The 27911-nt window shown below is 36.5% G+C and overlaps 1 protein-coding gene and 1 pseudogene across 1 annotated transcript in view; one reads left to right on the top strand and one right to left on the bottom strand.

The window, feature by feature from the left end:
* Positions 1–1047: 1047 nt before the first annotated feature.
* Positions 1048–27911, top strand: part of FAM98B (family with sequence similarity 98 member B) — a 32157-nt gene continuing 5293 nt past the window's right edge. The window contains exons 1-6 of the mRNA XM_024232898.3: positions 1048–1184; positions 10979–11124; positions 12224–12358; positions 17185–17363; positions 20485–20565; positions 21169–21285. Coding sequence (XP_024088666.2) covers positions 1114–1184; positions 10979–11124; positions 12224–12358; positions 17185–17363; positions 20485–20565; positions 21169–21285 — 729 coding nt within the window. The 5' untranslated portion in view covers positions 1048–1113. The remainder of the gene's footprint in view (positions 1185–10978; positions 11125–12223; positions 12359–17184; positions 17364–20484; positions 20566–21168; positions 21286–27911) is intronic.
* Positions 5715–6504, bottom strand: LOC112129102 (carboxy-terminal domain RNA polymerase II polypeptide A small phosphatase 2-like; annotated as a pseudogene).

Consider the following 27911-nt stretch of genomic DNA (forward strand, 5'->3'; position numbering starts at 1 on the left):
ATGAGCCAATTAAACCCCTTTTTTTATAAATTACCCAGTCTCAGGTATATCTTTATAGCAATATGAGAGTGGACTACTACAGCTTACCTTTGAGTGTTTTACACATTTATGGGTATGCTTTTTGTTTGTAACCATAATTAGGAAGGTGAGAGCATTACTGGTCTTTATTGGACCGGGGCTACGAATGCTATGTAGTCTGCAATGCAAGGGACAGGTCCATACAAGGGATCAATAGTTACACTTTATGCAGGATTTTCAACAGTTCTGCTGGAGTATTCATGTAGGTGACATGCCTGCTAATAATGATCTAACCTTATACTCTTAGTACCTTTTACATATGAACTCTAAAATATATTTTTTAAATCCTTTAGATAGAGATTGAATTCTCCATGGATAGTACACAGAGGGTATATTATGTTTTGTTTGTTTGGAACTTTATGGAGAATTCGCCACAATTTTGGAAAACCACATCAACTACCTTACTCTGCTGGCGGTATGTTTGTTGCTTATACAACTGATGCTTTGTCAGCAATGAAGCACATCATCTGAATACGCATTTGAGGGGATTCTACATAGATAGATGCAAGCATCTGATCACTTCATTGGTCTTCAGCATTTCATAAGGAGAAAAATATTACTTTGTTATAAATTACTTCATTTTTTTTCCTTAAAGTTGAAGCATCGTCGTGTATATTGATTTAAAAATTATATGTGTAGGCATGTGATATTAGTTACTAATTTTAGCTGAAGATAATTATAATTTCATTTCAGATTTCTGTTATTAAAAAGGTCTGGAATCGGATAGGTTGAGATCAACTCGATACCACGATATTTGCTAAAATTTATTTGAACACACAGAAAAGTCCCAACACAGAGACCTCTTTATTACTATTATTTATTATTTCTACTATTCTTTTAAAAAATTATTATCGTTACACGCAGCGGTTTTAGGCACTATCAAGTGTCCATTGCCTCGGGGCTGGGAACCTTTGCGCCCTTCTTCAGCTGTGCTCTCAGGCAGTTACCGGATAGACCGGGACCGGAACCTTGGCGCGGTGACGCTAGTTTCCGGCGGGCTACTTAGAGCGCCGAACAGCTCTGGGCCAAAGGACCATGAGAGGTCCGGAGCCGGGTCCCGAACCAACGATGGAGGGAGACGTGCTGGACACACTGGAGGCGCTGGGGTGAGTGCTTTTGGAGACGCCTTTTCCCTGAAAACGCAACCTCTCCTTGGCCTGGCTGCTTAGCCTACTTCCCTTGGGCCTCTGTGGGCCTGGGCGGCCATGTGTAGGCCTCCTTCCCTGCCTCGATCCCTCCGGCGCCGACGGAGTTAAGCGGGAGGCGGGAGAGAAATCTATTTGGGGGGTGGAGCAGGGCCGGAGAGCTGGGGTTCGTGGCCCCCTCTTCCAAACTTCTTGCCTCGAAACTCTGTTGCAGGAATCCGCCGGGTGGCGCGGAGCGGCCCTTCTAGCACCGGTTTTCTGGGCGAGCCCGCGCCCGCGGGTGATATTTGTGTTGACGTAGTTGTGGCGCCCGGAGGGAGGTCCTGGAACCTGAGCAGCTGTTGAGGACTGTTGTCTCCTACAGTGTACAACTTGTGGCTTAACTTGGGGCTCTGGAGCGAATCGCTTTTACTTTGACCGGAGAAAGTGTTGTAGTTCATTGCGAGTTCGTTCTTTCAGCCATTTCGTCCGTTCGTCAACGTGTATATTAGCTTGTATATTCATTTACACATATTTACGTTTGTAAATTTCCCCTAGGCAAGGGAAAAAGATAGTTTTCAGATTACTCTTGGCTTACATAGTCGCGCAGGCTGCAAGTCTGCTGCCGACTGGTATTTACAATGCAGGATGGTAAGTGCTGTGAGAACTCAGGGTGGAGGTGGGAGTAATGTTAATACGTAACAAGTGTGGTGGTTCGTAATCTCCCCCTCAACCTCATCCTGTTTTTTTCCACACAGCTCTTGTCCTCCTCCCAAATTATCATGTCCTGCCCATTCATTTGTCTCTTGAACTCTGCTTCTCCCTCGTTTTATTCCTCCTCCTCCCCAAGTCAGCTCCTGGAAAACTGATGCTTTGCATATTTTATTCACCGATGTTTTCCCAGCAACACACTAGAACGGAGTCTCTTACAGTAAATAGTGGTTGAATGAATGAGTAAATGAATGAAGAAAAGCTTAGAGAAGAGAGTCCACAGCAGTAAGCATAGGACCAGATAGTTGAGTCATACAGTGCACATTAAATAAAGAGCTTGGAGCCATCTGCACATTTGTTTGCCCAGCTACGTGCTGCTGTTTCTTGATAGGGGAAGCTGTGCCTTTGCAGTGTTATTATGAAGCTTGAACGAATCCCACACCCCACTTTATCTTCCCTAAAACTGCATTTGCCTCTCTATCAACTGTTTATTTAGTTGAACCCTGATAATACCTACTTTGCAGTGACCCAGGGTTACAGAGTCTTGCACTTAGTAGATCGTGAATACATATTTGTCAAACGAAAGAACAGTGCCATTGATTATTTAGGGGGCATTTTTACTTCTGTGAAGTCCCTTGGAAGTTCTCACTTAACTTAGTTAAGAAGGAACCAAAATAAGAACTGAAAATACTTAGTAGAATTATTTAGGTTCCAAACAGTTTGAGCTCCCGAGAACTTCAGGTAAGAATACTGGGATCTCATCAGTGGTTTATGAAAAAGGAAAAGGCAGTGCTTTTCTTCTTTCTTCATTTCTTGAACTTATTGTTCATATTATAAGTGTTTTAGAAAATTCATTGCTATAATCTTGATTTTTATCAAGGAAAATTAGTCAGATTATTCAACATGGAAAGTAAAACAGTTTACACACTCCAAAATTAGTTTTTCCTGGAATAACTATGAGGGCAACATTTTGAAGTTTGAATTCTCCTATGATAATAAGATGTGAAAAAAGTAGTTATTTACAATATGTGTTGTAATGGAACACTGTGTTTTCAAATATCCATGTAGATAGTGAATAATGCATTTTCTGTTGTAAGGTATTGAGGATATCAGCAAAGGTACTTCAGTTTGTCATGTAAAATAAATTAATGGGAGGCATTTGAAGGGAAAAATCTATGTGAAAGGACAATTTAGTGATACAGGTGAAAACGATAGGCTAGGAGTCAGTCAGTTTTCTCATCTGTGAAAAGAGAGGGCTGGAGCAGATGATTTTAGAAGTCTCTTTCAGTTCTGATCATCTCTGATTTTGTGGAATAGTAGATCTCAACACTGGAAGTACATCATAGTCGTGTGGAACTTGTGAAAAACTGTTCCAGTCTTGTATATACCATAGACTGACGGAATCATAATCTTCAGAGATACAGTACAGACCTGCATATTTTTATAAAGATTCACAGCCTCAGTTGAGAAACACTACTATGGAGAGAAGTTTCCTTTAAATATTTATTGAACACAATATATATTGGACCTGGTTCTGAGGAGACAGTGGTGAGCAAAACAGACTTGGTTCCTGCCCTTGTGGAGTTTATAATCTAGTGGAGAAACAGACATGATCACAAAAATAATTATAAACTATAATAAATGTGTCAAAGGAAAAGAACAGGGTGATATAACAGGAGGATCTAAGAAGTCTTAGGGGTTAGTGATAGATTCCTGAGGAAGTGACATTTGAGTTGAAATAGGAAGGGTGAATAGAAGTTAAGTAGTTGAGGTTGGATGGATGAAAAAGGGGGACAAAGATATCCTTACAGTGAGAAGAAAATGTGAAGACTTTGAAATGTGAAGGAGCTTGCTGTATTAGAAAAACTGGAAGGAGGCTAATGTGGTTGGAGGCAGAGTGTGAGGGGCAGAGTGGTGGGAAATTGGATTCAGGAGTTAGGTGAAAATCAGGGCATGCAGCCCCTTTTAGGCTGTGTTGTGGATTTTATTCTTGATCATAACAGCAATGTGATGTGATTGAATAATTTTAAATAAAAAGGGAGTGATTAGATGTCTAGTTTGAAAATTACATCTGTCAGTAAGGTGGAAAATGGATTGGAGAATTTAGTTAATAGTCTGGGAAAGAAATGATGGTTGCTTAGTGGCAGTGGATATGGAAAGAACTACATTACTGAGCTTAGTGATTGATTGGATATTAAAATTCAAGGATTCATTTCTCTTTATTTTTAAAAAATTTTTATAGATACAGGGTCTTGTTATGATACCTGGGCTAGTCTTGAACTCCTGGCCTCAAATGATCTCCTGCCTTGGCTTCCCAAAGTGTTGGGATTACAGGTGTGAGCCACCACGCCCCAACAGATTAATTTCTTTAGTTGGTATTTATTGAGCACCAAAATGAAATGATACACCTTAGAATCTAAATTGGATACAGAAGAATGTGAAGATAGGAGAGAGTTGGTAAATATGGAAAATGCAGAGGGATCAATGAATGGAGGTAATGATGATATCAAAGAATAGTTATAGGTGAGTGGTCAAAGAAGCAAGTGGAAGGATAAATAAGAGGTTGTGGTCAGGGAGCCACATGTTTGGATAAGTGATTTTGGAGGTACAGTGGTTGCAGGTAATGGCAAGGGTGCAAGGGGGGCTGAGTGACATGTGCAAGTTGGAATTGAGAGCTCAGGGTGTGAGATAGGGTATACATACAGACATTAAAGAAACTCAGTGTAATGGCAAGAATAGAGGTGGAGAGGAAAACTGAGCAAAGGGGATGTTGGGGAGTGTCCAAGAGGTAATAGATGAAAACCACAAGTGAATGGGTGGCAAATCTGAGTGGCCTGTGCCTCAAGGAAACAGGAGATATTTGTAAGATAATGGGAGAGCAGTGATAATGGTGCTATTTTGGTAAGAAAGGAGGCCAAAACCCCTATTATCTGACCTTAAGGAATTTGTGAAAATAAAAATAATTAAAGCTAGAGATGGCAGGAATAACAATCTTACTTTTTTTTTTTTTTTTTTTTTTGTTAGAAAGAGAATTTTCAAACAGAGTCAAAAGAATAGAAATCAGTAATCTCTTCTCTTCCAGGGTGGGGAGAAAACCTCCTTCCCCATAGGTTCGAGACTATGGCTAGATGGTGAGGAAGGGAGCTCAGTACCCGACCTTGGGGAGACCCAGAAAGGGCCCATGCCAGGCACTTAGCTAGAGGCAAGCATAGCTTTTGGGCCACAAGACCTGATGGCCACTGGGGTACTGGCCTGGAAACAAGTCCTTATCTTCCCAGAAATGTCTTACTTTTGTCTGCAGCAGCTGGCTGGAGAAAGATTTTGGAAAGGTGTGTACCTGGAGCACCCAAAGGCCTACCCTTCCTTTTTTCTTGGCATAGGCCTTATAACACTGAGGAAAGGCCATGGTTTGGCAATGGAGTCTTCAATAGTCTTCATCCCTGTAGAGTTCAGTGGCTTTTAGGGTGACAGGAGAGGAGACGACTTGAAAGACCAAGACTCTTTCAGCTTCTCCCCCACTGAAATGTTATATGCTGGGGCCACAGTTCATGGCAGAACACACACTCACACACACATCTCGGGAACCCAACAACTCGGGAGCAGGTAGCTCTGGGTATTGTTGATCTGGCATTTGCCTACTTGGCATCTAAGCTGTCCTAAAGCTCTTTACAATCACTTCTCACTATTTCCAGGCCCATGTGGTGAGGCCCTCCAGCTTTCACTCTGTCCGTCAGGTGATCCTAAAGGCACAGTGTAGGAAAGACCCTTACTGGGATGACCACTGCTTGGAAGCAGGGAAGGCTAAGAGGCCCGCACCTACCCAAGGCTGGTATAGACGTCCTCTGCTCAGCTTCTCAAAGACCGGGATCAGGTTCAGCAACTCAGTATCTGCCATGTCATCAAACCAGGACTGCACAGGCACTGCATTCTCTGGGTGGAAGATGTAAGAAGCAGACAAGTTGTCCGGGATGAGGGTTTTCCTCAGGTTCCTCCCCAGGCGGCTGAGGTTCCTGACTTAGCAGCCCTGGTGGAACCACAGGACTCATGGAATAGGTGAGCCCGGAACACCCTATACCGGCCAGCAGATCCGTCACAGGGTTGGCATACTTGGCCAGGTTGGCAGTGAAGGGAACACATTCAAAGAGTTCTCTCATTCGTCTCTTTCCACGTGAGCCCTTTTGAGCACATACACCTGCTTGAGTGGTCGCCTCAATCTCTGTAGGCACTGTGAAGCTAGCATTGTTGCTGGGCTTAAAGATGCACAAGGGCTTCATGCAGGTCAGTGACCACACAGATCCTCCTTTGATCTTCCTCTGTCACCTCGGAGCAGGCAGGTCCCTGGGATCCGATAAAACTGGTACTGGAGACACTGGAGCAGATCCGACTTAGCAGTGGTGTTGGCTTCCTCTTTATATGCATGAGCTCAGTGGAAGAGCTTGCCTGGCCATGCTGGGTGCGAAAATAGCAGAAAAGGGCCTTGAAGATGTTATATCCATGAGGCTTCTTAAGGAGGGCTTGGAGACCAGGCCTTGCTTGGTGAGCACCAGGGCATCTTCCCCTGCGCCTGGGTGATGATGGAACTGTGCTCCATCTAATTCCACAGGTGTGGGCTGGTTGGGTGGAAGAACCAGTGAGCCCATGGTCTGGGCTGGGCTGGGGGGCCTGGGCTTGGGCTTGCTGCAACTCCTGGGACTCCCATCTCCCACAGCTGTTTACATACTCCCTCTCCTTTCCTCTCTGGGCTGGGAAGCAAGGTGGCCTGTACCAAGGGTGGGCGCCTGGGGATGGGCTTCCCTGGGTACCCTGGCTCCAGTCTCTTAGCAGCAGCTCTGGGCTTCTCAGTTTGGGTCCAAAATGGAGAATCCAGAGTGAAAACAAGAGAGGAATAATCTTTCTGAGAAGAAATGGACAGTATAGCAAAATATCCACTGTATTGTAGATGAAAGATAGTGGACATTTTTGGGAAGCAGAGAGAGGTGGAGAGTTGGATGAGGGGCAAAGACAATAGGTTGGGTAAATGATGGGAAAAGAAAGGGTCTTCTGTTTTATCTCTTGGCTGATGAAAATAGAAAGTAAATTAGGCCCTGGTTGTATTGTTGAGGAGCGTTGCCAGCAGCCCTAATGGACTGAAGATTTGGATCACCCAGCTTGAAGCAGTGTCGGACCAGCAACTATGCTTCCAGGGTATGAGGCTTTGGGGGAGGGCCTAGGCCTAGGGGAGATGTTCCCAGTGTTTGGAATAACAGTAGCACTTTGATGATTAACTAAGAATATATAAAACAAACTAGGAGCATGGTTATTCTCCGTAAACGCAGAATGGCATTGGAAATCAAAGCAAGTATGAAATAAATGTGGTAAACACTAAACAGTTGCTAAATGTAGCATAAATAGACTCTTAAATGCCTGCTCTAATTTCTCATGTACTGCAAGAGGAGAAGGAGTTATGATAAATATTGAGAGTTTTTTTTTTTAAATGAAAGTAAAAAAATAAGTACTATGCTGCTTAAGAGAGGTCTGTGGACTAGCAGCATCATCATCACCTGGGGAGTAGAAATGCAGAATCCCAGACATGATTCCAGCTCTACTGAATTAGAATCTTTATTTTAACAAGACCCTCAGGAGATTCATATGCATGTAAAAGTTTAAGAAGCACTGTTCTAGCCAGAAAAGTGCTTTCATATTCTTATTCAGTTATCTAGCAGAATATATTTAGACACTTCTATTGCGTAAGACAATTAGATACATTTCTGGATGGTGACAGAACAATACGGGCTGAGTGTGGGGCTATGGAGGTAGGTTGTGTGGCTTAGTTCCGGTACAGTTGTTAGCTATGATTATGGCCATCCCGGATGAATTACTTACCTTTATCTTCCTGAGCTTCCTCATCCGTAAAATGAAGCTAATAATAGTACCTACCTTATAGGGTTTTGTGGCAACTAAATGAGACAAGTTATGTAAATCGTTTAGCACTGACCCAACATACAGTTAGCACTTTCTAAATGTTAGCCACTATTGTGATTTTGATTGTTATTAGATGTTCAGGTATGTTAAATGCATTTATTTTTTCCTCTTTTTATTTTTACTTCATCTGATGAGCTAAGGCATTAAAGATTAGATATTTTTTCCAAATTCAGAATTTTTTGTGATTTGATCAGTTTTTGTTGGTTTTTATTATTGACGTTTCAGTTAAAACTTACACCAATATGAATTAAATTTCTTTAAGAGTTTATGAGTATTGCTTTATTGCAGAAATGAAAGCAAGTAAGAGGATATAAGATGTTTACTATGAAATCTCATTGAGAGGCATTGTAAGACATAGAAGAAGGCTCAGTCATAGAAGAACCAGCATTGAGCTGGGGGGTGCAGAAATAATGTTCTAGTCTCAGCTCTGCCTTTACTTGGCTGTATCAACTGGACCAGATTATTTCCTTAGTTTCCTTATAGTTGTAGACAGAGGTCTAACAAGACCTATGTTAATGATGGAGCATTTGGGTTAAACATGGATTTAAATCCTAGTGCCATCTTCTGATTCTACAAAATTAGGATAATGCTAACTTAAAGCATTGCTGTAAAGATTAAATGAAATATTATATATATATATATATATATATATATATATATATATATATATATATGCCAAGCACTGTGCCTGGCCTGCTACATAAAGGCAGATTTCCTAATGTCATGAAGTCTTAATTTCTTTACCTACACAATGAGGATTTGAAAATACCTGTACTCACCCTTCATCTGATATAACCAGAGAATTCAAAGAAAAAGAAATACAAGTGGCCTTTAAACATATGCAAAGATGCCCTATATCTTGCTCGTAAGAGGAATGTAGATAAAACTATACTGAGTTACCAGATGGTCAAAAATCCAGAAGTTTAACAACTTTGGTGAATCATGAGGGAATGGGTACTCCGACACCTTGATGATACAACCCCTCTACAGGAGAATTTAATAGTATCTAGCAAAGTTACCTATCTATTTACCCTTTGACCCAACAGTCTCACCTCTAGGAATCTATCCTAGATAAAAACTGACAAAAATTTGCCAAACTATATTAACAAAACACTGGAAACAATCCAAGTGTCCTTTAGTAGATGCCGATTAAATAAAATATGGTGCATCCAGACAGTGGGGTAGTATATAACTGTAAAAATGGTTGAATACTATGTCTAAATACTGATCTCTACTATATGTAAATGTATGTGTGTGTGAGCATGTATGTGTTTAAAGCAAGGACTAGAACAGTACATAGCAGGCTACCTTTTATCTGAAAAAGGAGACAAAAATGCATATATTTATATTGAAAAACATGATGGAAGGACAACCCCAAACTAATAAATATGGTCACCTGTAGGGGAGGGAGAGAACAGAGTAGAGGATACAAGATTAAAATTGCGAACTAGATTTTTCTGATGTACTTTGTTTTTGAAGTTAGACTTTGAAACTGCATTAATGTTTTACATAATTATAAGACAAAAATGAAATAAAAAGAAACAAATCCCTACAAATTAAAGCTGAACAAAATAAATGTCTATTGATACATTGAGTAGGTGGTTTAATCACATGGGAATTGTTTTTCTGTATATCCTTACAGGAATACATCGTAAATATAAAAAAATTAAACTAATTTTATTGTTAGTAGTAATGCTGGATTTCCTATTCTGAAGCCATGTGTAATTTATACCTATTTTAATATATATTGGGAATTTGTAAATGTTATTAAAACAAGAATTGTCATTGTAAGAGAAGATAAATAAAAATGTAAAACAAAATAAGTAAAACCCCTACAATTCTAAACTCCAGTTGGAAATAGCAATATGAAACTGGTATAGTTTCTCTGAAGAAGGCATAGAAACAGTGACCAACCTTTGGTAGCAGATTATGTACTCTAAATACCATTAAAAGAATCGGTGCTCCTTGGAAATGCCTGATTCCGAGTCTAAGGCAGGAAGATGTTGTTGTAGAAAGCAAGGAAAGTATTCAGAGAGTACGGGGGACAAGACAGAGGGCTCCATTGGCCTACCTGAATGGGCTACTACAAACCAGAGATAGAAGAATTTGAGTATCAAAAGAATAACTGTGATGGATTAAAACACATCAAATATATTATCTATGACTTTATAATGTTAACAAAAGTTCAGTTGCAAAAAGAACCATAAAAGTAGAAAACTGATCATCTAATTCAGTTAAGATAGTATATAGTCTTTTGAAAATTTAAGATTCTTGTGAAATACAATTTGCAGAAATGTTTAAAAGTGTAAAATTATAAATAAATGAGGCCAGACATGGTGGCTCACACCTGTAATCCCAGTACTTTGGGAGGCCTAGGTGGGTGGATTGCTTGAGCTCAGGAGACCAGCCTGGCCAACATGGCTAAACCCCCTTTCTACTAAAAATACAAACATTAGCTGGGTGTGGTGGTGGGCACCTGTAATCCTATCTACTCTGGTGGCTGAGGCATGAGAATCCCTTGAACCCAGGAGGCGGAGGTTGCAGTGAGCCAAGATTGTGTCACTATCCTCCTGCCAGGGTGACAGAGTGAGACCCTGCCTCAAAAACAAAATAAAATAAAATAAAATAAAATAAATAAGGGTTTAGATTAAAATGATCTAATAGAGTCTTTTCAACTTTAGCTTTTTTAAATTTGTAATTTGTATCTGTGCTTTTTTCACCATATTTTTATTGTAATTAATATAAGGCTATTAGACTTTATGCTGTATTTGACTTTGTGATACCTGTGGTATTTATCTTAAAATTGGTAGATAATTTTACTGTAAAATGTTAAAACATAGGAAAAAAGCCAAATGTTAATTATATAGAGCAGGAATCAGCAAACCATTTCTTTAGAAGGCCATGTAGTCATCATTTTCGGTTACAAATACTTAGCTCTTCCATTGTAGTGTGGAAACAATAGCCAATTTATAGATTAATACATTTAATGACTGTGTTCCAATAACATTTTATTTACAAAAACAAGCAGCAGACCTTGACACAGAGTGTTGGAGGTTTTTTTGATTGGCTTATTTAGTTTTTAACTTGTATTTCTTCCTTTCTAGGTATAAAGGACCGTTGTTAGAAGAGCAAGCCCTTATGAAGGCGGCAGAGGGTGGATTATCTTCACCTGAATTTTCAGAGCTCTGTATTTGGTTAGGCTCTCAAATAAAATCATTATGCAACTTGGAAGAAAGTATCACGTCTGCTGGTATTGCCATTATGTTTTATTTACTTTTCTGTTTAGTAGTAAACTAAACTGATAACTTATGGTTTATAGTTTTATCAATAATGTGCCCACTGTACAAAGAAAAATCACATATTCCAAAGAATTTCAGTATGTGGTAGTAAACATTTTTGGATTAAATTTTATATTAATCCAGAATTGGTATTTAAATTTGCTATAAAACTATAAGCAATTACTATTTATCTGCTATTTTTTTCTCTTCCTGACAGCTGTGATATCTGCTGTCTAAACCTTAGTATTGTTTTTTAGAAAAAGTAGGGTCTGAATTTGATTATTTAAAAGTTTAATTTTTGAATGGTGCTCATGTTGAATTAAGGCTTAAAATATTATGTATATATATAATTCCTAATTTGTGTTCTGAAGCTTGTAGCTCAGGATATGGATTCACATAGGAATACTTCTATTAAAAACTTCTGTACTAGCTCATAAAGCTTCTTTAGTTCACTACCATCTTAGTAACTGGAGTCCTGTGGGTCTTTGGTAGAATTTTGGATATTAATAGTATAATAAAAAGAAAAATTAAAAATTGTGCATTCACAAAAGTAGCTTTTTCTTTGAAAGGTATCCTTTTTTTTCTTAAGAGATGGGGTCTTGTTATGTTGCACAGACTGGACTTGAACTCCTGGGCTCAAGCAATCCTCTCACCCCACTCTCCTGAATAGTTGAAACTGCAGGTGTGGGCTACCGCACCCAGCCAGATCTAACAGTTCACTTGACGCAAAGTAAAATAATTTGAATTCTAAACATATAACACTACTGCCTACATAATTACATTATGAAATAAAGGTAAGCACTGAGGGTTAATTAGATGGTTGCGTTTATTTTCTGAATATATAGAAATACAGTAGAAATGGATCATTTGCTCTGAAGTGAATTAATAATTATAGCCATAATAATGCTTTTACTATTTCAGTTGTTAACATAAGCTTCGTGATCACACATTTAAGGATTTAATGTGAAAATTTAGAATTGAATGTAAAATGGAAATAAACGAGTAGATTTTATAGTATTGGATTACATGGTAAATGCTCGGTAAATGTTTTATGATTTTTCTTTTTTAAAGGAAGAGATGATCTAGAGAGCTTCCAGCTTGAGATAAGTGGCTTTTTAAAAGAAATGGCATGTCCATATTCTGTACTCATATCAGGAGATATTAAAGATCGTTTAAAAAAGAAGGAGGACTGTTTGAAACTTCTATGTAAGTTATCTTGAACATTTAAATGCATGTGTTTGACATGGTTTTTATTATTTTCAAGTCAAGATTTATTAATTAATGAAGCATTAGACATTTTGTATATTGAAAAGGTTTTAATATTTTACTTAAAATACAAAGCTATCTCAGAAATGTTTTTATAATATAGTATAAATTTTACCAGTATACCTTCTAACACTTGTGATTTATTTGGCCAATATAGAATGTCCTGTGTTTGTGATTTATATAGTACTTTAGTAATTTTTTCTTTATCTCATTCTATCTGTTACTGTTCGTAACTATATGGCTAAAATTGATGATCTCCAAAGTCCTATTTAATCTTAAAACTCTCTGAAACTAGGCATTGGATGATAATTTGTTAAAAAAAAAAATTGTTGATCACTTACTCTTACACCAAGAACTGCTGTGGATACTAGGGATATATGAGGGTTGCCTTTTTTTTTTTTTTTTTAATATAAAATTTGTGCCTTTAGGACACTTTAAATGTGGCCAGTTTCATCAGGGAGGGATTTGGAATATAGGTCATACTGTATTCAAACAATTACCATAAATAGTAGGTCCATGTTTGTGTTGGGTTCCTTTCATCATTTTTTACTTAAGTTAATTTTATGTTTTTAAAGTTCTACAAACAATGACTATTTGAAAGAATTTTTCTAATACCTTTTATTATTGAAGATTTCTATTTCAGATTATGCCATTTATAAAAGGATTACATGTGACATATTTCTCCTTGGCGCTAGTGTTTTAATAAAATTTGTTTCATTAGAGATGATATTTGTGTCTGTGTGTGTGTGTGTGTGTATGTGTTTAGTGGTGACAAAAGTATTGGCATTGAAATTACCTTGTGTGTGTTGAGTGGGGATAAAAATTATATGCCCTCTCTCTCCATCCCAATACACCGTTTTCCATCTTCCTCCCATTTGGTGTGAGTCACGGATTTAATGAACCACTCTTAATGGGAGATCACAGTAAGTCTTAGGTATATTGGGACAGAAAGGAACCGAAGAAACACCGACTAGAGGAACTTGCATATCCTTAATATCAGTCAATGAGAATTATGTAATCCATCATGGTTCCCTTTTTCCTTAGCTGCTAAGAAGCTTAGCAATTGTAGTGATACAGGTTTCTGGTACAAATAGGAATAAAGAAGAAATTTAACAGAAATATATAGTTTTTTTCTGATTATAAAAATAACATGCTCAGGAGGGCAGTGATGAGGAGTTAGTGTTTAATGGGTACAGAATTTCAGTGAGGAAGACGAAAAAGTTCTGAAGATGGATGGTGACGTCATAGAACTGTATACTTAAAAATGATTAAAATGGTAAATTTTATATGTGCAAAAATTACATGCTTATCATAGAAATCTTAGAAAATACATAAAACATAAAGAAGAAAAGCATTTATAATCTCACTCCCTAGAGAGAATATTGTGTCTTTGTTTTCTGTGTACATACACACACACTCTCACACTCGCACTCACTCTTAAATAAGATTAAGATCCTGTTTCAGATCCTTCTCCTCCTCCTCTTCATTTGATGTGACGTTTTTCTCTTTATTTCCCTATCCTTTTTTTTTTGAAAAACTAAATTGGCTCTGCTATTGACATAACATTATGTGTAATAGATTTCAAATTTGGAGGTATTTGGATTTTTTTCTATTTTAAAATGATTTCCTTGTTTATATTTTTGCTTACTTAGACAAAGATTATGAACATTTAAAATAGTCTCTGGTCTAGATGTATATTGCCATATTTTGCTCCAGGAAGGTTATACCAATTCACAGTCTTACCAGCATCTAGTCTTTCTTCAGTTTGACTGTTTTAATCATATTGATGTAATAAGCTTCTTCATGTTCTTTTTGAAAGTGTTTGCAACATGTATAAAATTAAAAGGGCCAAATTCTATACTATGTAAACAGCTTTTATAAACCAACAGGAAAAAGATAAAAATTCACTGGGAAAATGTGTAAAATACATAAGACATGAACATGCATTCTACAGAAAAAATTTTTTTAACTGCTTCTAAGCATGACAAGATGCACAATATCACTTATGACAGGATACCATTTTTCACTCAAAAAATCATAATAGAAGTTTGGGAGAGTAAGCCTTTTCGTATACTACAGACATTAGACTGTGGTGGGAGAATAACTTGTACAGCCTCTTAGGAGGACATATTTTCAATGTCACATTAAAATTCACTTGGCTTTTGGACTTGGCAATTCTTTTGACTTGGCAATTCTTTGTCTATGAATATATATCTATTTCCCCAAGTGTACAAAGATAAATGAAAACCATGTTCATTATGACATTGTAGTAGCAAAAAGACCAGAAACCTGAGTGTCCATAAATATAGATAAATAGAAGTGGTACATTAATGCAGTGATGTCACTAGATAGGTAATAGGAAGAATGCAGATAAATCAAATGTGCTGATGTGAAATTAGCTCTAAGATATGTTGGTAAATACAAAATAAATATACAGAACATGTATAGCACGTTCTTGTTTGTATAAAAGGAACAAAAGCACATAGATGGCTACTAGGTATCTTGAATACACACACACACACATGCCTAAAAGGATACCCAAGAAATTAATGGTGATTGCCTCTGGGAAGGGGGAATTTAAGGATCTGCAAAAGGAAGAAGGCCTAATTTTCCCTGTACTGCTTACTATCTTCATGGATTAGCATCGTAAATGCTAAACTCTTGTTTGTACTATTACATGGAGAAAGCATGTTTCCATAGAGCAAAGGTAGACTTCAGCCAAGGTTCTGTCTAAAATATAAATTTTTGAAAAACTGGTTATCTGTTTTAATCAAGTTTAATCAAGTTTTTATTATGAGATGGGGTCTCACTGTGTTGCCCAGGCTGGAGTGTGATGGTGCGATTGTAGCTCCTCAAACTCTGGAACTCAAGCGATCCTCTCACCTCAGTCTGCATAACTGGGACTACAGGCATACACCACCATGCCTAGCTAATTTTTAAAAAATATTTTGTAAAGATGGGTCTGTGTTGCCCAGGTAGGTCTTAAACTCCTGGGCCCAAGCTGTCCTCCTACCTTAGCCTCCCAAAATACTGGGATTACGAGCCTGAGCCACCATACCTGGTCTTAATGAAGTTTTTAAGTCAGAAGGACCTTAGTATAGTCCTCATAAGGAAAGTTTAATATTGGTCTTAAAGTTTAATAATTGATCTTAATATTTTGGTACTTGACTCTTTAAACTGTCAAGTGTAGACGGCATGGAAAAGTCTTTAAACCAGTGACTCTCAATCTTGCCTGACCTTGGCAATCACACTGGGTCTAAAACAAACCACCACAGATGCCCAACTCCTACTTCTAGATCTACTGTTCAGAATCTCAGAGGATGGGACCCTGGCACCTGTAGTTTTAAATTGTTTTTCAGATGTATTTTTGCTCAGCTGAAGTTAAAACTGCTATATTAAATTGTGGCGTTTATGTCTAATTTTAACTAAACAAATAAAAACGAAGTATTTATTTATTTTTTGAGACAGAATCTTGCTCTGTCACCCAGGCTGGAGTGTAATGGCACGATCTCAATTCAGTGCAACCTTTGCCTCCGGGTTCAAGCAATTCTCCTGCCTCAGCCTCCCTAGTAGCTGGGACTACAGGCGCTTGCTGCCACCCCTGGCTAATTTTTGTACTTTTAGTAGAGTTGGGGTTTCACCATGTTGGCCAGGCTAGTCTTAAGCTCCTGACCTCGGGTGATCTGCCTGCTTCAGCTTCCCAAAGTGCTGGGATTATAGGCGTGAGCCACTACGCCCAGCCAAAAACAAAGTCTTACCTACCGTAGTGAAGAGTTTCTTTAAAACAAGACTATAACCATTTAAGATTTTTGAGTAATTTTCTTAAATATGGCTATTGAAAGGATTAGATGAAACGGTGAAAGTAAAGGGACTTGTAAACAGTTTGGGGCGGTTTATCCTGACTCAAATTGCTGTATGTGCTTATAGATCAGTTAGAGCTATATGTTCTCCCCTGACCTGCGTGCTCTGTACATATAAGACAGAGAATAATTTATCAGAGTCTTACACATTCTTATCTGTTCTTAAATTGTTGATTTGGTGGTGGGTCTCAACTACTGGATTTTATACTCTTTGAGGGTAGGCATCATATCTTCCTTGACTTGGCATCCCCATTGTTCACACCATTCCTGGCTCAGAACAGGTCCTTGGTAAACATGTACTTATTGAAATAGCAATCTGGATCATTTAATATGTTAATTAAAATCGAACTGAAACCAGCTAGTGTGAAATCAAAGAGAATAAAATAAACTATTTCTCTTTTTCCTGGTAGTATTAAGTAAATTCATTTTAGTTTTTCGCTTGTAGTGCCCTTTTTTTTTGTACCCATTCATCTGTTTCAAACTAAGGTTAAACCTCTCTAGGTAAAGTAGATGAAAGTTACGCTGCTGTTTTCTGGGGACCTGTATCTTTGCCTGCTTAACTCCAGTAGGAGCTGCTAGGGCTCCTCCAGTGTGAAAAGAACCAACCATTTAAAGTGGCATTGACAGTGTAAATGCATTTAATAGGGTGTCTATTTTATATAGCTTTAGTTAGTTGTTTTTTCTCATTTCATTTAAAAAAAAAGTAACACTTGCCATGGACTAGGGAATCACTTCGTTTATAAGTGTACAGTGTTCTACAACTGTTGGTGTTGTTCTTTGGGTCTTTGTAAGTTGGCATTATTGGTATTAATTGATACTTGTTTTAAGTGAATAAATAATTTCAGTAAAATATTTTAAGAGATTCTTATACATGTATTAACATTATTTATTTTCTCTTTATTGTAGTATTTTTAAGTACAGAACTTCAAGCTTCACAGATATTACAGAACAAGAAACATAAAAATTCTCAATTAGATAAAAATAGTGAAATTTATCAGGAAGTTCAAGCTATGTTTGATACACTTGGTATACCCAAGTCAACAACTTCTGACATTCCGCATATGCTAAACCAGGTGGAGTCAAAGGTATTATCTTTGTTTTATTTTCTCCAAAATTCAACTGAATGCTAACATGTAAGTGCTACATTAAAAATGAAACTATTCCCTATAATTATGAGGTATACATTTTATTTCAAGAGTTTATCTTCATATAAACCCAGTTTTGGATTCAGACTTAACAGGCATGTGACCTAATCTGTCAATAGCTAATATTCAGGAATCAAATCTTAATGAGTTACTGGCCTTCAGCTTTGCCAGAGTTTACCATGATAGAAATCACTTAGCAAATTTAAGGATCACTTTCTTAACCAGGGTTGTAATGTAGTATAAGAAAGAAAGAAAGAAGTAGAAGTAGAGTTATCCTACAAAGTCAAAGGAAACTAAACTTTTTAAAAAATGGATGTTAATAGAATTGCAGAGTGGTTTCTTTGGCAGTGAGCATGCACAGTTTTTGGTGGATAAATGTTTAGTAAGAGTAAGTGCATTATATAATGAATGGAAGAATGTATTAATTAGTACCCTGATGGGGGTAGTTAAAAACAACTACAAACTATGTACCTTATGTACTTTGGCATTTTCTTTTTCAATTACTAAACAACGCTTGTTCCCTGTCAAGCCATATATTAGAGAGGATGCTACTCTCACAGACCAAATTCTGGCCTAGTTCCTGGGTTTCATTTGTTAAATATGCAGTCCTCTAGGGGAAGAATACAGGTTTCATTTTAAAGGAAAATAAAATTCTTGCCTAACCTTCAAGAATAAGTACATAACTCCATTTTTAGACACAGAGCCTTAAATTAAATCCTTGTTCAGTAAAGATCTCTTTTGCGTTGATAATTTATGAACTGAAAAATAAGGTTTGTCTTAATGTAAGAGAATTATAGTATCATTAAGATAAAAACAGAATATTAAAAAAATTTTTTTTGGTAGAACTTGCAAACCAGAGAGTAAGTCTGTGAAAATCAGCTCAAGAACATTCTTATAGAGTTAACAAGTTACTCTTCAGAATTTTTTTCTGTTTTCCTCTGGATGAAGACTGATCTGGGGTTGCCTAAATTTTCTGGGACTATTTCAAATTGAGACAGATTTCTGAGCTCATTATAATTTTCTAGTGCTTCTCAAAGAGGCTATTCCGTTTTATGGTTTTTATTTAGTATTAACAACATTCTCAATTACCTCTTTGCCCTACTTGAAGTAGTCTGTAATGCCTAGGTTCAAATACTGGCATACTAATTGTAAGGTAGTTGTTACTATGGCCATCTTGGCTAAATATTTACTTAAAAGGTCTTCCTACTCTATTCAGTTTTTAACCAAAAGTAAAAATTTTCATGTTTTCTTTCTTCTGCATGTGATGTGTCCAGAAGACACTTTGTTACCATTGGGGAAGGAAAGTATTATTTTCTAACTTCAAGTTGTTCAAATGTGTATTTATAGTGGTATAATTACAACAAATATATAGTGGTGGTATAATAACAGCAAATATATAGCATTCACTGTTCTAAATGTTTACATGTAATAACTCACTTAATTCTCACATCACCCATGTGAGGTGGTTCTAAATGTTTACATGTAATAACTCAATTCTCACATCACCCATGGTTATGGGTAATACATCACCCCTGTGTTGTATTACCTAGACAACCATGTGAGGAAACTGAGGTACTGAAAGATCTAATAAGTTAAACAAGCAAATTTCTAAATGGTGGTAGACCTGAGGTTTAAACCCAGGTAGGCAACCTCCAGAGCCTGTGCCCTTAACTTACTCTATAACAAGTGATTTTCAGATTTATTAAAACTATTACGTAATGTTGGAATCCTAGGAATGGAGCTGAATGCGATTACACGTAACAAACTACAAGTATACATTGAGAATTCCTCTGGAGTAAGGAGTTACAAGTCATACTTTTTATAATGTATGAAAAAACCTAAAATTGGAGATATTTACAACAGTTGGAGAATCTACAGAAATGGTCCATTTTAAGAAAATAAATTAATAATTTCTTTAAAATATGTACAAATTGTATCAGTAGAGAAATTGTATCATTGTAGATGTAGATTTGCTGTGAAGCTACTAAAGCTGAAGTTTTGGGGTCTCTCATTTGCACAGGTTCTTTCTAAGCTAATTTTTTAAAAACACCATTTTTGAAATGTAATCATGCCATAAAGTTTGCCCATTTTAAGTATATATATATAGTTCAGTGAATTTTAGTATATTTACAGAGTTAAACAGCCATCACCAAACTCTTGAATTTAGAGCTTTTCCATCACCCTCAGAAGAAACCTCAACTGTGCCCATTTACAGTTACTCCACATTACAACCCCAGCTTCCAAGCTAATTTTGAATTCTTTCCTTAAAGAGTGCCCCCAACATTAAACAAGCTTCATGCTCCTTAAAATCTGAACTGCCCTTGGTTGTTTCCTTTGGTTACCTTGTAAAAAAAAAACTGTAAATATTTCATTTGGTTTTGTAAATATTTTATTTAGCTAATGATGGATTCTCCAGTCAGGAAGGTAAATTAATCCTTTAGTTAGGAGGATAAATTACTGAACGACCCTGATATTGCTAAAGGAAAAGTAAATGCCTAATATCTTGTTTATCAAAATAAAAATGTTTCAAGTAATTTAAATTAGGGGCTTTGCACAAGTAATGAAAATATGTATGTGATGACTGTAATTGAGAGAGAGGGATTGCTCCCTTATGTTGTCTTGCTGAACAATGAACTAGAATACATACAACTGGAATGTGTATGTAGCATTTATTTGAGAAAAATAAATGTGCTGGTTAAAGGTTTTAGTATCCTTTTGAAAATTTACTAGGAAGTAAGAAAGTGCTATCTTAAGTAGGAACTCCAAAGTTATTTCATTAAGACACAGATTCTCATAGTAGAACCTAGGTACTTCTGTAGCTGTCTGTGTATGTTCGTTCTTACGCTGGGAAAGAATGTGCTCTATAGCTTGAATGAATATAATGTGCTTTTTTGAAAAAGATACTCTGTATTGTAGTGGTATTCTGGTGTGTGATGGTATATTTTAATTATGTCACTTTAATATTTTATTCTGTAGTGTTCAGAGCGATACTTTAAACAAGCATAAGATTGTTTTAAATTAGGAATATACATTTTTCACAATCTTTTATATTTACTTTTAGGTGAAAGATGTTCTCTCAAAGGTCCAGAAAAATCATGTGGGAAAACCACTGCTGAAAATTGATTTAAATTCAGAACAGGCGGTAAATCCCCCTTTTTGTTATTAGTTTTATGTAATTAAATTAGTGAATATGACTTAATTTTATAAATGAACATCTATTTTGGAATATGTAGCATGCATATATTATTTTGTAGAATTAAAATTGATTGATATTCTGGAGTAATATGTCCTAACATTTCTTTAGTTAAATTATTAATTAATTTTTAAAAATACCTGGCTGAGGATATTGATAGTGCTCAATGTGCTAGCACAGTTGTGACTTGAAAAGAACAGAGGCTCAAAGCCAGCAAGATGAGTTATTGGTATTTTCTTTCCTTATTGGTCCAGACTGCTTAGCAGGTAAATGTTTTACTTAAATTAACAAATTTGATTGTAGATAAAGTATACTCTACCAACGGGTGGAGTTTAATTTGTATGTTTAATGTCTTCTGGATATCATAAATGTTCTTTCAATTATGCTTTAGTATTTAAATAATTTACCATAAAGTCTTATGGGAACAGAAAATGGTCAGTAAGTACAATATCTTTTGACTCAGTGGGACGTACTTAGCACAATTTTCAGATTTCTTTTCTTTGCAGAATGAAAGAATCTAAAGTTTATTATTTTTGTTTCCAAATTTTTTAGGAACAACTGGAAAGAATCAATGATGCTCTTTCCTGTGAATATGAGTGCCGCCGACGAATGTTAATGAAACGATTAGATGTGACTGTACAGTCCTTTGGATGGTCTGATAGAGCAAAGGTAAGGCTGTTTTCCCATATGTGTCCTGTAGGTGGTAGCCTATAACAGCTCTTCTGGCTTGCTTGTCTGTTATATAACCATGCCACATTTGTACTTCATCACTATCTCAACTACATGCCCAGGCCAACTACTGGTTTTACAAGATGAACCTGGTCTTGTATAAATCCCTGTTGCATATAACTTAATTTCTCCCCACATTTTTGACATTTGTTTTAAACTCATAGATATTGTGATTTATGCCAGGATATGCATAAAAGAAGGGGCATCATATGAGATAATGAGATAGATATAGTGAGTAACGTAACAAGAAAGCAGGATATAAGAATAGTTGCAGGTAGCACTGATGCCAACAGGCTTTAAAAGTATCTTAAGGCTGGATGAATATAGAATGTGTTTCAGTTGAAGAGGGGGTTGGGAGGTGAGGGCATTTCCAAATTTGAATCTCTTCAGATAGCTTTCTAAAGAGCTGTCTCCCATCACTCCCATTTTATGCCTTCAATCTGTACCCATGCTTAGTCTGGGATCACTCCTCACCCCCTCTCTCCCTCCCCTGCATCATTGCCTGGAAACTCTCCAGGCAGTAAGCTGAGACAATTATAGGGTTTCTCCTCATTTAGGGATCATTGTCCTGTGTTCCTTGATGTCCAGTGTCTGACTATCATTGGTTCACATCACATGGGTTATCCAGTTTTTTAGTTGTTTCAGGTGGGAGAGTTAATCTGGTGCCGATTACTGTATCTTGATTGCAAGTGGAATTTCAGGTATTATTATTTTTACATTTTTTGAATTAACTGGGCAGTTCTATTCCATGCTAGATCAGTTGGGGTCACTTATGCCAGCAGTTCCCAACCTTTTTGGCACCAGGGACTGGTTTCGTGGAAAACAGTTTTTCCATGGAGGGCTGGGGGGCAGGGCGATGGTTTTGGCATGAAACTGTTCCACCTCAGATCATCAGGCATTAGCTTCTCCTAAGTGTGGTGCTTCTGTTACCTTCTTGTCTTTCACATGATGTCTCTTTCCATGTGATGTATTAGTTTCCTATGGCTGCTGTGAAAGTTTACCACAAATTTAGTAGCTTAAGTAATACAGATTTATTCTCTTAAAATTTGGAGATGAGCAGTCCTAAAGTGAAGGTATTGGCAGGGTTGCATTCTTCCTGGATCCTTTAGGGGAGAATCTGTTTCCTTGCATTTCCTAGCTTCTAAATGCCACCTGTATAGTTTAGCTGTTGGCTTCATCTCCTCTCTTCAGAGCCAGTAGCCCAGTAGAATCTTCCAGCCTTTCTCTCTCTCTCTGCTTCCATTGTCATATCGTCTTCTGTCTCTGACACTCCTGTCTCTCCCTTATGGGAACCCCTGTGATTATGTTAGGCCCACACAGATAATACAGAATAACCTCTCCATCTGAAGATGTTTAACTTAATCATACCTGCATCTGCAAGGTAACATTCACAGGTTCCAGGAATTAGGATGTGGACCTCTTTGGAGGGCTAGTCAGCCTACAAAGGGGCTTCTAAATGAATTTTATTTTTTCTTGCATTGTATTTCTGCAATATGATAAAATGCTTTTTTTTTTAAAAAACTGTACTTTAAAAAATTAGGTCTTCTAATGAGTTCTCCATTTTCTGTATACTTTTTCTCTCAGAAACTTGCATCCACTTACTGCAGTTTTGCTGTTTGCTTGGCTATCCTTCGCTGCTCTACTACCTTCTAGATCCCATGGCTCACTCTTTGTTTATCCCCTTGTTCTGCTGTAGGAAATCCACAAGTAATTTCCAAACAAGGAGTGCATAGGAGGTGATTTTTGTCAATCTCTTTGCATTTTGAAAATGTTTAGTCTGCTTTCACATTTGAATATAAAATTCTAGGTTGAAAATGTATTTCTCTAAGAGTATTGAAGGCATTGCTTCATCGTTTTCAAGTATTTAGTGCTGCTATTAAGAAAACTGACTCCATTCTCTGTGTTTTTGTGTGACCTGTTATGTTTCTCTGTAAGCTTTTGGGCTCTTTATCCTTGGAGTTCTGAAATTGCACAATATGTGTTGGTCTGAGTTTTTTTTTCATTCATTGTGCCCTACTAGATGGACCTTTCGATATGTAGACTGTTTTAGCTTTTATATTTTCCTTTATTAATTTTTCCCTTTTGTTTTCTTTATTCTCTTTCTGAAATGCTTTAGTCAGATATTAAACATTCTAGATAGACTCGCTTAAGTTTTTTATTTTTTCCTCTCATTTTCTCTCTCCCTTTTTTGATTCAGTTTCTCAGAAATGTTTTTAACTTTATTTTATACTTGGTGTTGAATTTTTGTTTCTGCAATTATTTTTAAAATTTCCATAAATTCTTTTTGATTCTTGATTTTTTAAAAATATTTTTTGGTATGCTATCAGCTTGATTAAAGATAGAAACTTTGCTTTTTTTTTTTTTTTTTTGCTTTCAATTATCTGTTTCCTCTAGCATAATTTTTTGTTTATTTGTTTTTCTTGGTCTCTCCCATGTTGGTGGCTTCTTCAGCTGCACGGTAGTTTTTGGCTGTCCATATTTAAGAGTAAAGCACTGGCTGGCCATGGTAGTGTGTGCCTATAGTCCCAGCTACTCAGGAGGCTGGGGCTGGGGCGGGTGGATTGCTTGAGCCCAGGAGTTTGAGGCTGCAGTGAGCTATAATCATGCCACTGCACTACAGCTTGGGCGACAGAGCAAGACTCTGTCTCTAATGATAAAGGCAGTTGGGGTTGGGGGGCAGGTGCTGTGCTCACACCTATAATCTCAACACTTTGGGAGGTTGAGCTGGGAGGATTACTTGAGGCCAGGAGTTCAAAACCAGCCTGATCAACCTAGCGAGTCACAGTCTCTTAAAACAAAAAAAAAGAGTAAAGCACTATAAAGCCTGTTGGGAACTACAGTCGTTATTAGGGATCATTAATGTCAGGTTTTGGAGCTGGCCGATGTGCTGTGGCAATTCTTAATGCCAACGTGTAGTCTTTGTAGCTGCTCATTTTCTCAGGAAGATAAACCTCATTTTTTTTTTCCTATATACTGTATTTTTCTTTGTCCAGGAAAGGAGTAAGCAGCATGTCACCAGGGGTTGGAGGGATGGACTATTTTACAAATAGACTTTGAGTGTTTTGAAATGGTGGTTCCCTTTTTATCTGTCTCTCTTTCATTCTCCTTGTCATAGGATATATGTACCTTTTATAATTTAGTGTCTTCAGTATGATTCATTTACTTAGAAATCCTCCCTCATGTGTTTTACATAGAGTCCCTTTCCAAACACCTGACAGATACAGAAAAGTGAAGAGTGATTAGAACAGGGATTGAAGACTATCATTCATGCATTTTCTTTAATAAACATTCAGCACTTTGTATATGTCAGGTACTATGTACCTGGTTCAGGATGAACATCTTAGTACTCCCTATGATTAGGTATAGAAGATTTGTGTGTGTAATATCTAATCAGCTTCTTGGGTGGTTAAAGCCTGATTCACTTCTTTATGTGCACCAGGATAAACTCCAGGGATGTCTGTGTATTTCATTGGAGTAACTGCTTTGTGCAAGAAGCTCGAGTGCTGTTAAGAGCTATAAGTTACCAACGAAGTAGATGACATGATTGCTTACCTCAAGAAATGGAATAGAGTTCAGATGTGTGGGAAGCACCAGCATTACTGAGCTCTGGAAACTTAAATAGAGGTTGTATGTATGTTGAGTCTCCAGTTTAACCTAACAGAATTTTAATGAGAAAAAAGAACGTAGGAATATTAGGCAAATTGCGAAGGGTAGTTGCATTAAAATTGTCTTAACGTACTTTGATATTTTCAATGTTGGCATTAAGATTACAGAGAAATCCAAAATAAATGAGTTTTGATATATTCTTTCAACATTCAGTGACATAGATTCATGGGCATGTTTGACCCCTTAACTGGACTTAAATGGGAGCTTTGAGCAAATATTCCTTTAGGAAATATCTTGATATTTTATCTTCTCATGTTGGTCTTTTTTCTTCATGTTTTAGGACAAGGAGGTTGTGTTTTTGTTTTTTTCTTATTTGGGAAAGTTTTTAAAAATATATTTTCCTTAGACTATGGATCAGTTTTAGCCTTTCATTTGGTCTTTTTCAATTGATTATATGATTATATGCATTTGTATACTAAGTTTTCTTTTCTTGTTGAATTTATTATATCTTTATCATTTTCTCCCTATATTCATGATAGAAAAATGTGTCTGATATTGTTGAGTGACTGTCATCAACTTTGTTTTACAGCAGTTTAAATCTTTGCACAGTATTTTATTATATGCATATATATACTGTATTGATAGACACTGAGGTTTTCTCTAATTTTGTCTCTTTGACTCTGTAATAAAATCCTTGACAGCTAAATTTTTGTTCATGTCCATGATGTATTCCTAAAAGTGAACTATTTGATTAAGGGAAATGATTTTAAGGCTGTTGATGCATACTCCAGAATTGCCCTTCAAAAAGATTATAGTCATTTATTAAAAAGGTTATGTAGTTTCTTTTCTTCACTGTTTTGCTAGTATTGAGATAATATTGTGAATGTAATTTTATAGCTTGCTTTTTCACTAAATATATTGTAACCATTTTCCAATATCTCTAAAAACTCTATTTTAGTACCCTTTTTAAAATTAATTTTTAATTTTTTTGAGATATAATTAACATAAAATTTACCATTTTATTTTTATTTTTGAGTTGTAGTCTTGTTGTTGCCCAGGCTGGAGTGCAGTGCCATCATCATAGCTCACTGCAACTCACTGGAGGGTCAAGTGATCCTCCCACTGCGGCCTTTGCTCAGGCAGCTGGGATTACAGACGTGTGCCACCACACCTAGCTAATTAAAAATTTTGTTTTATTTTTTATAGAGACAGGGTTTTGCAACGTTGCCCAGGCTGGTCTCAAACTCCTGGCCTCAAGTAATCCTCCCACTTCAGCCTCCCAAAGTGCTGAGATTACAGGAGTGAGCCACTGTGCCTGGTCAAAATATACCATTTTAAAGTGTACAATTCAGTGGTTTTTAGTCTGTTCACTATGTTGTGTAACCCTATATGTAATTCCATAACACTTCCATCATCCCAAAATGACATAGCTACCTCTCAGCAGTCATTCCCAGTACTCCCTACCTCCATGCCCTGGCAACCATTACTATAATATACTTTACGTTTCCATGGATTTGCCTGTCTGGACATTTCATATAAATGGAATCATACAATATGTGGCTTCTCCATCTGGCTTTGATTTAGCATAATGTTTCCAAGGTTTATTCACGTCATAGCATGTAACAGTACTAAATTTCTTTCAGTATCCTTCTTATGGCTGCATTATATTTTATCATTTAGTGATTCAATAATTTACTTCTCTTATTTTATACATTTTTTTCTATATTAACAATACCAGGCATGTTTCTATGTATAATTTTTATATATAAATTTCAAAGTAAAATTTTAAGGTGGATTCCTTAAAGGAAATTTACTGCGTCAAAGGTTTTGCCTCTTAATGCTCTCACTTCCCGTGGCCAAATTGTTTTCCACTTAAGTTTATATGAATTTAAACTCCTACCAGTAAGGTAAATGAAATGTTGTCTCACTTTAGCCTCTTCATTGCTAACTTGATGTTAAAAAGACTAACTTGTTTTGTCTGTTCTTATTATTGACAAAGTTGAACTGTTTTCATAAGCTTATTAATTTGAATTTCCTTTTTTTAACTTCTATTTATATGTCTTGTCATTTTTTTTTCCTATAGAATTCTGTTTTCTTTTTGTGTTTGAGCTTTTTATATATAAAGGAAGTTTGCTGGTTGAATTATTTGTTGAAAATATTTTCCCCAGTTGTCATTAGATGTTGTTTTATATCTTTTGAAGTACAGAAATTTTAATTTTTATAATGTAGTTGTTTTTAAATTGTAAATTAAACCTCAAACAGTTAACTTTTTATTCTCTTTGGAATTCCCTTTGTTATATGGTATGCTGTATTATTGTTATTATTACAGATAGCCACCAGGTCATTCCAGCACCATTTAAAAGATAATCCTTTCCTTTTCTCGTTGATCTGTGATGTCTCCTTTATCATTTATTGCATTCATAGATTTATGAGGCTCTGAGTCTCAATGTACTATTTCATCAATCTGTTTTTTTTTCTCCCAAGTTCTAGTTAATTAGATGGAGGTAGGATAGCAAACTGTTATCTATACTAGACCTGTGCTTGGGGGTCAGGTAGACCTTTGTTAGTAAGTGGGCAGAGCTAGGATTCTCTCTATATTTTGGGGAAACTAACTTAAGCTTTCTATGCCTAATTTTTTTTTTTCCATCTGCAAAAGGGGATAATAAAAACCAACCACTCTAAAAGGATATTTTGAGGATTAAAGAAATAATGCCTTACTAAGTGAACAGCATCCTGGCACATTTAATATGTTCTCATTAAATGTTAACTGATAAGATGATGATAATTCTGTATTATAGCATATTAGTATTTGGTAGGATTATATTTCAAAATGCTTTTAGTTATTCTTGCATATTGAGTTTCTGGATTTAACTTTAGATTTTTTTTTCATTCTCTCAAAAACTATTTATATAGGATTATAAGTTAATTTGGGGGAAAACTGACAATAATATTTGATGTTC

Source organism: Pongo abelii, chromosome 16 (assembly GCF_028885655.2).
Source record: "Pongo abelii isolate AG06213 chromosome 16, NHGRI_mPonAbe1-v2.0_pri, whole genome shotgun sequence".
Classification (NCBI taxonomy): Eukaryota; Metazoa; Chordata; class Mammalia; order Primates; family Hominidae; genus Pongo; species Pongo abelii.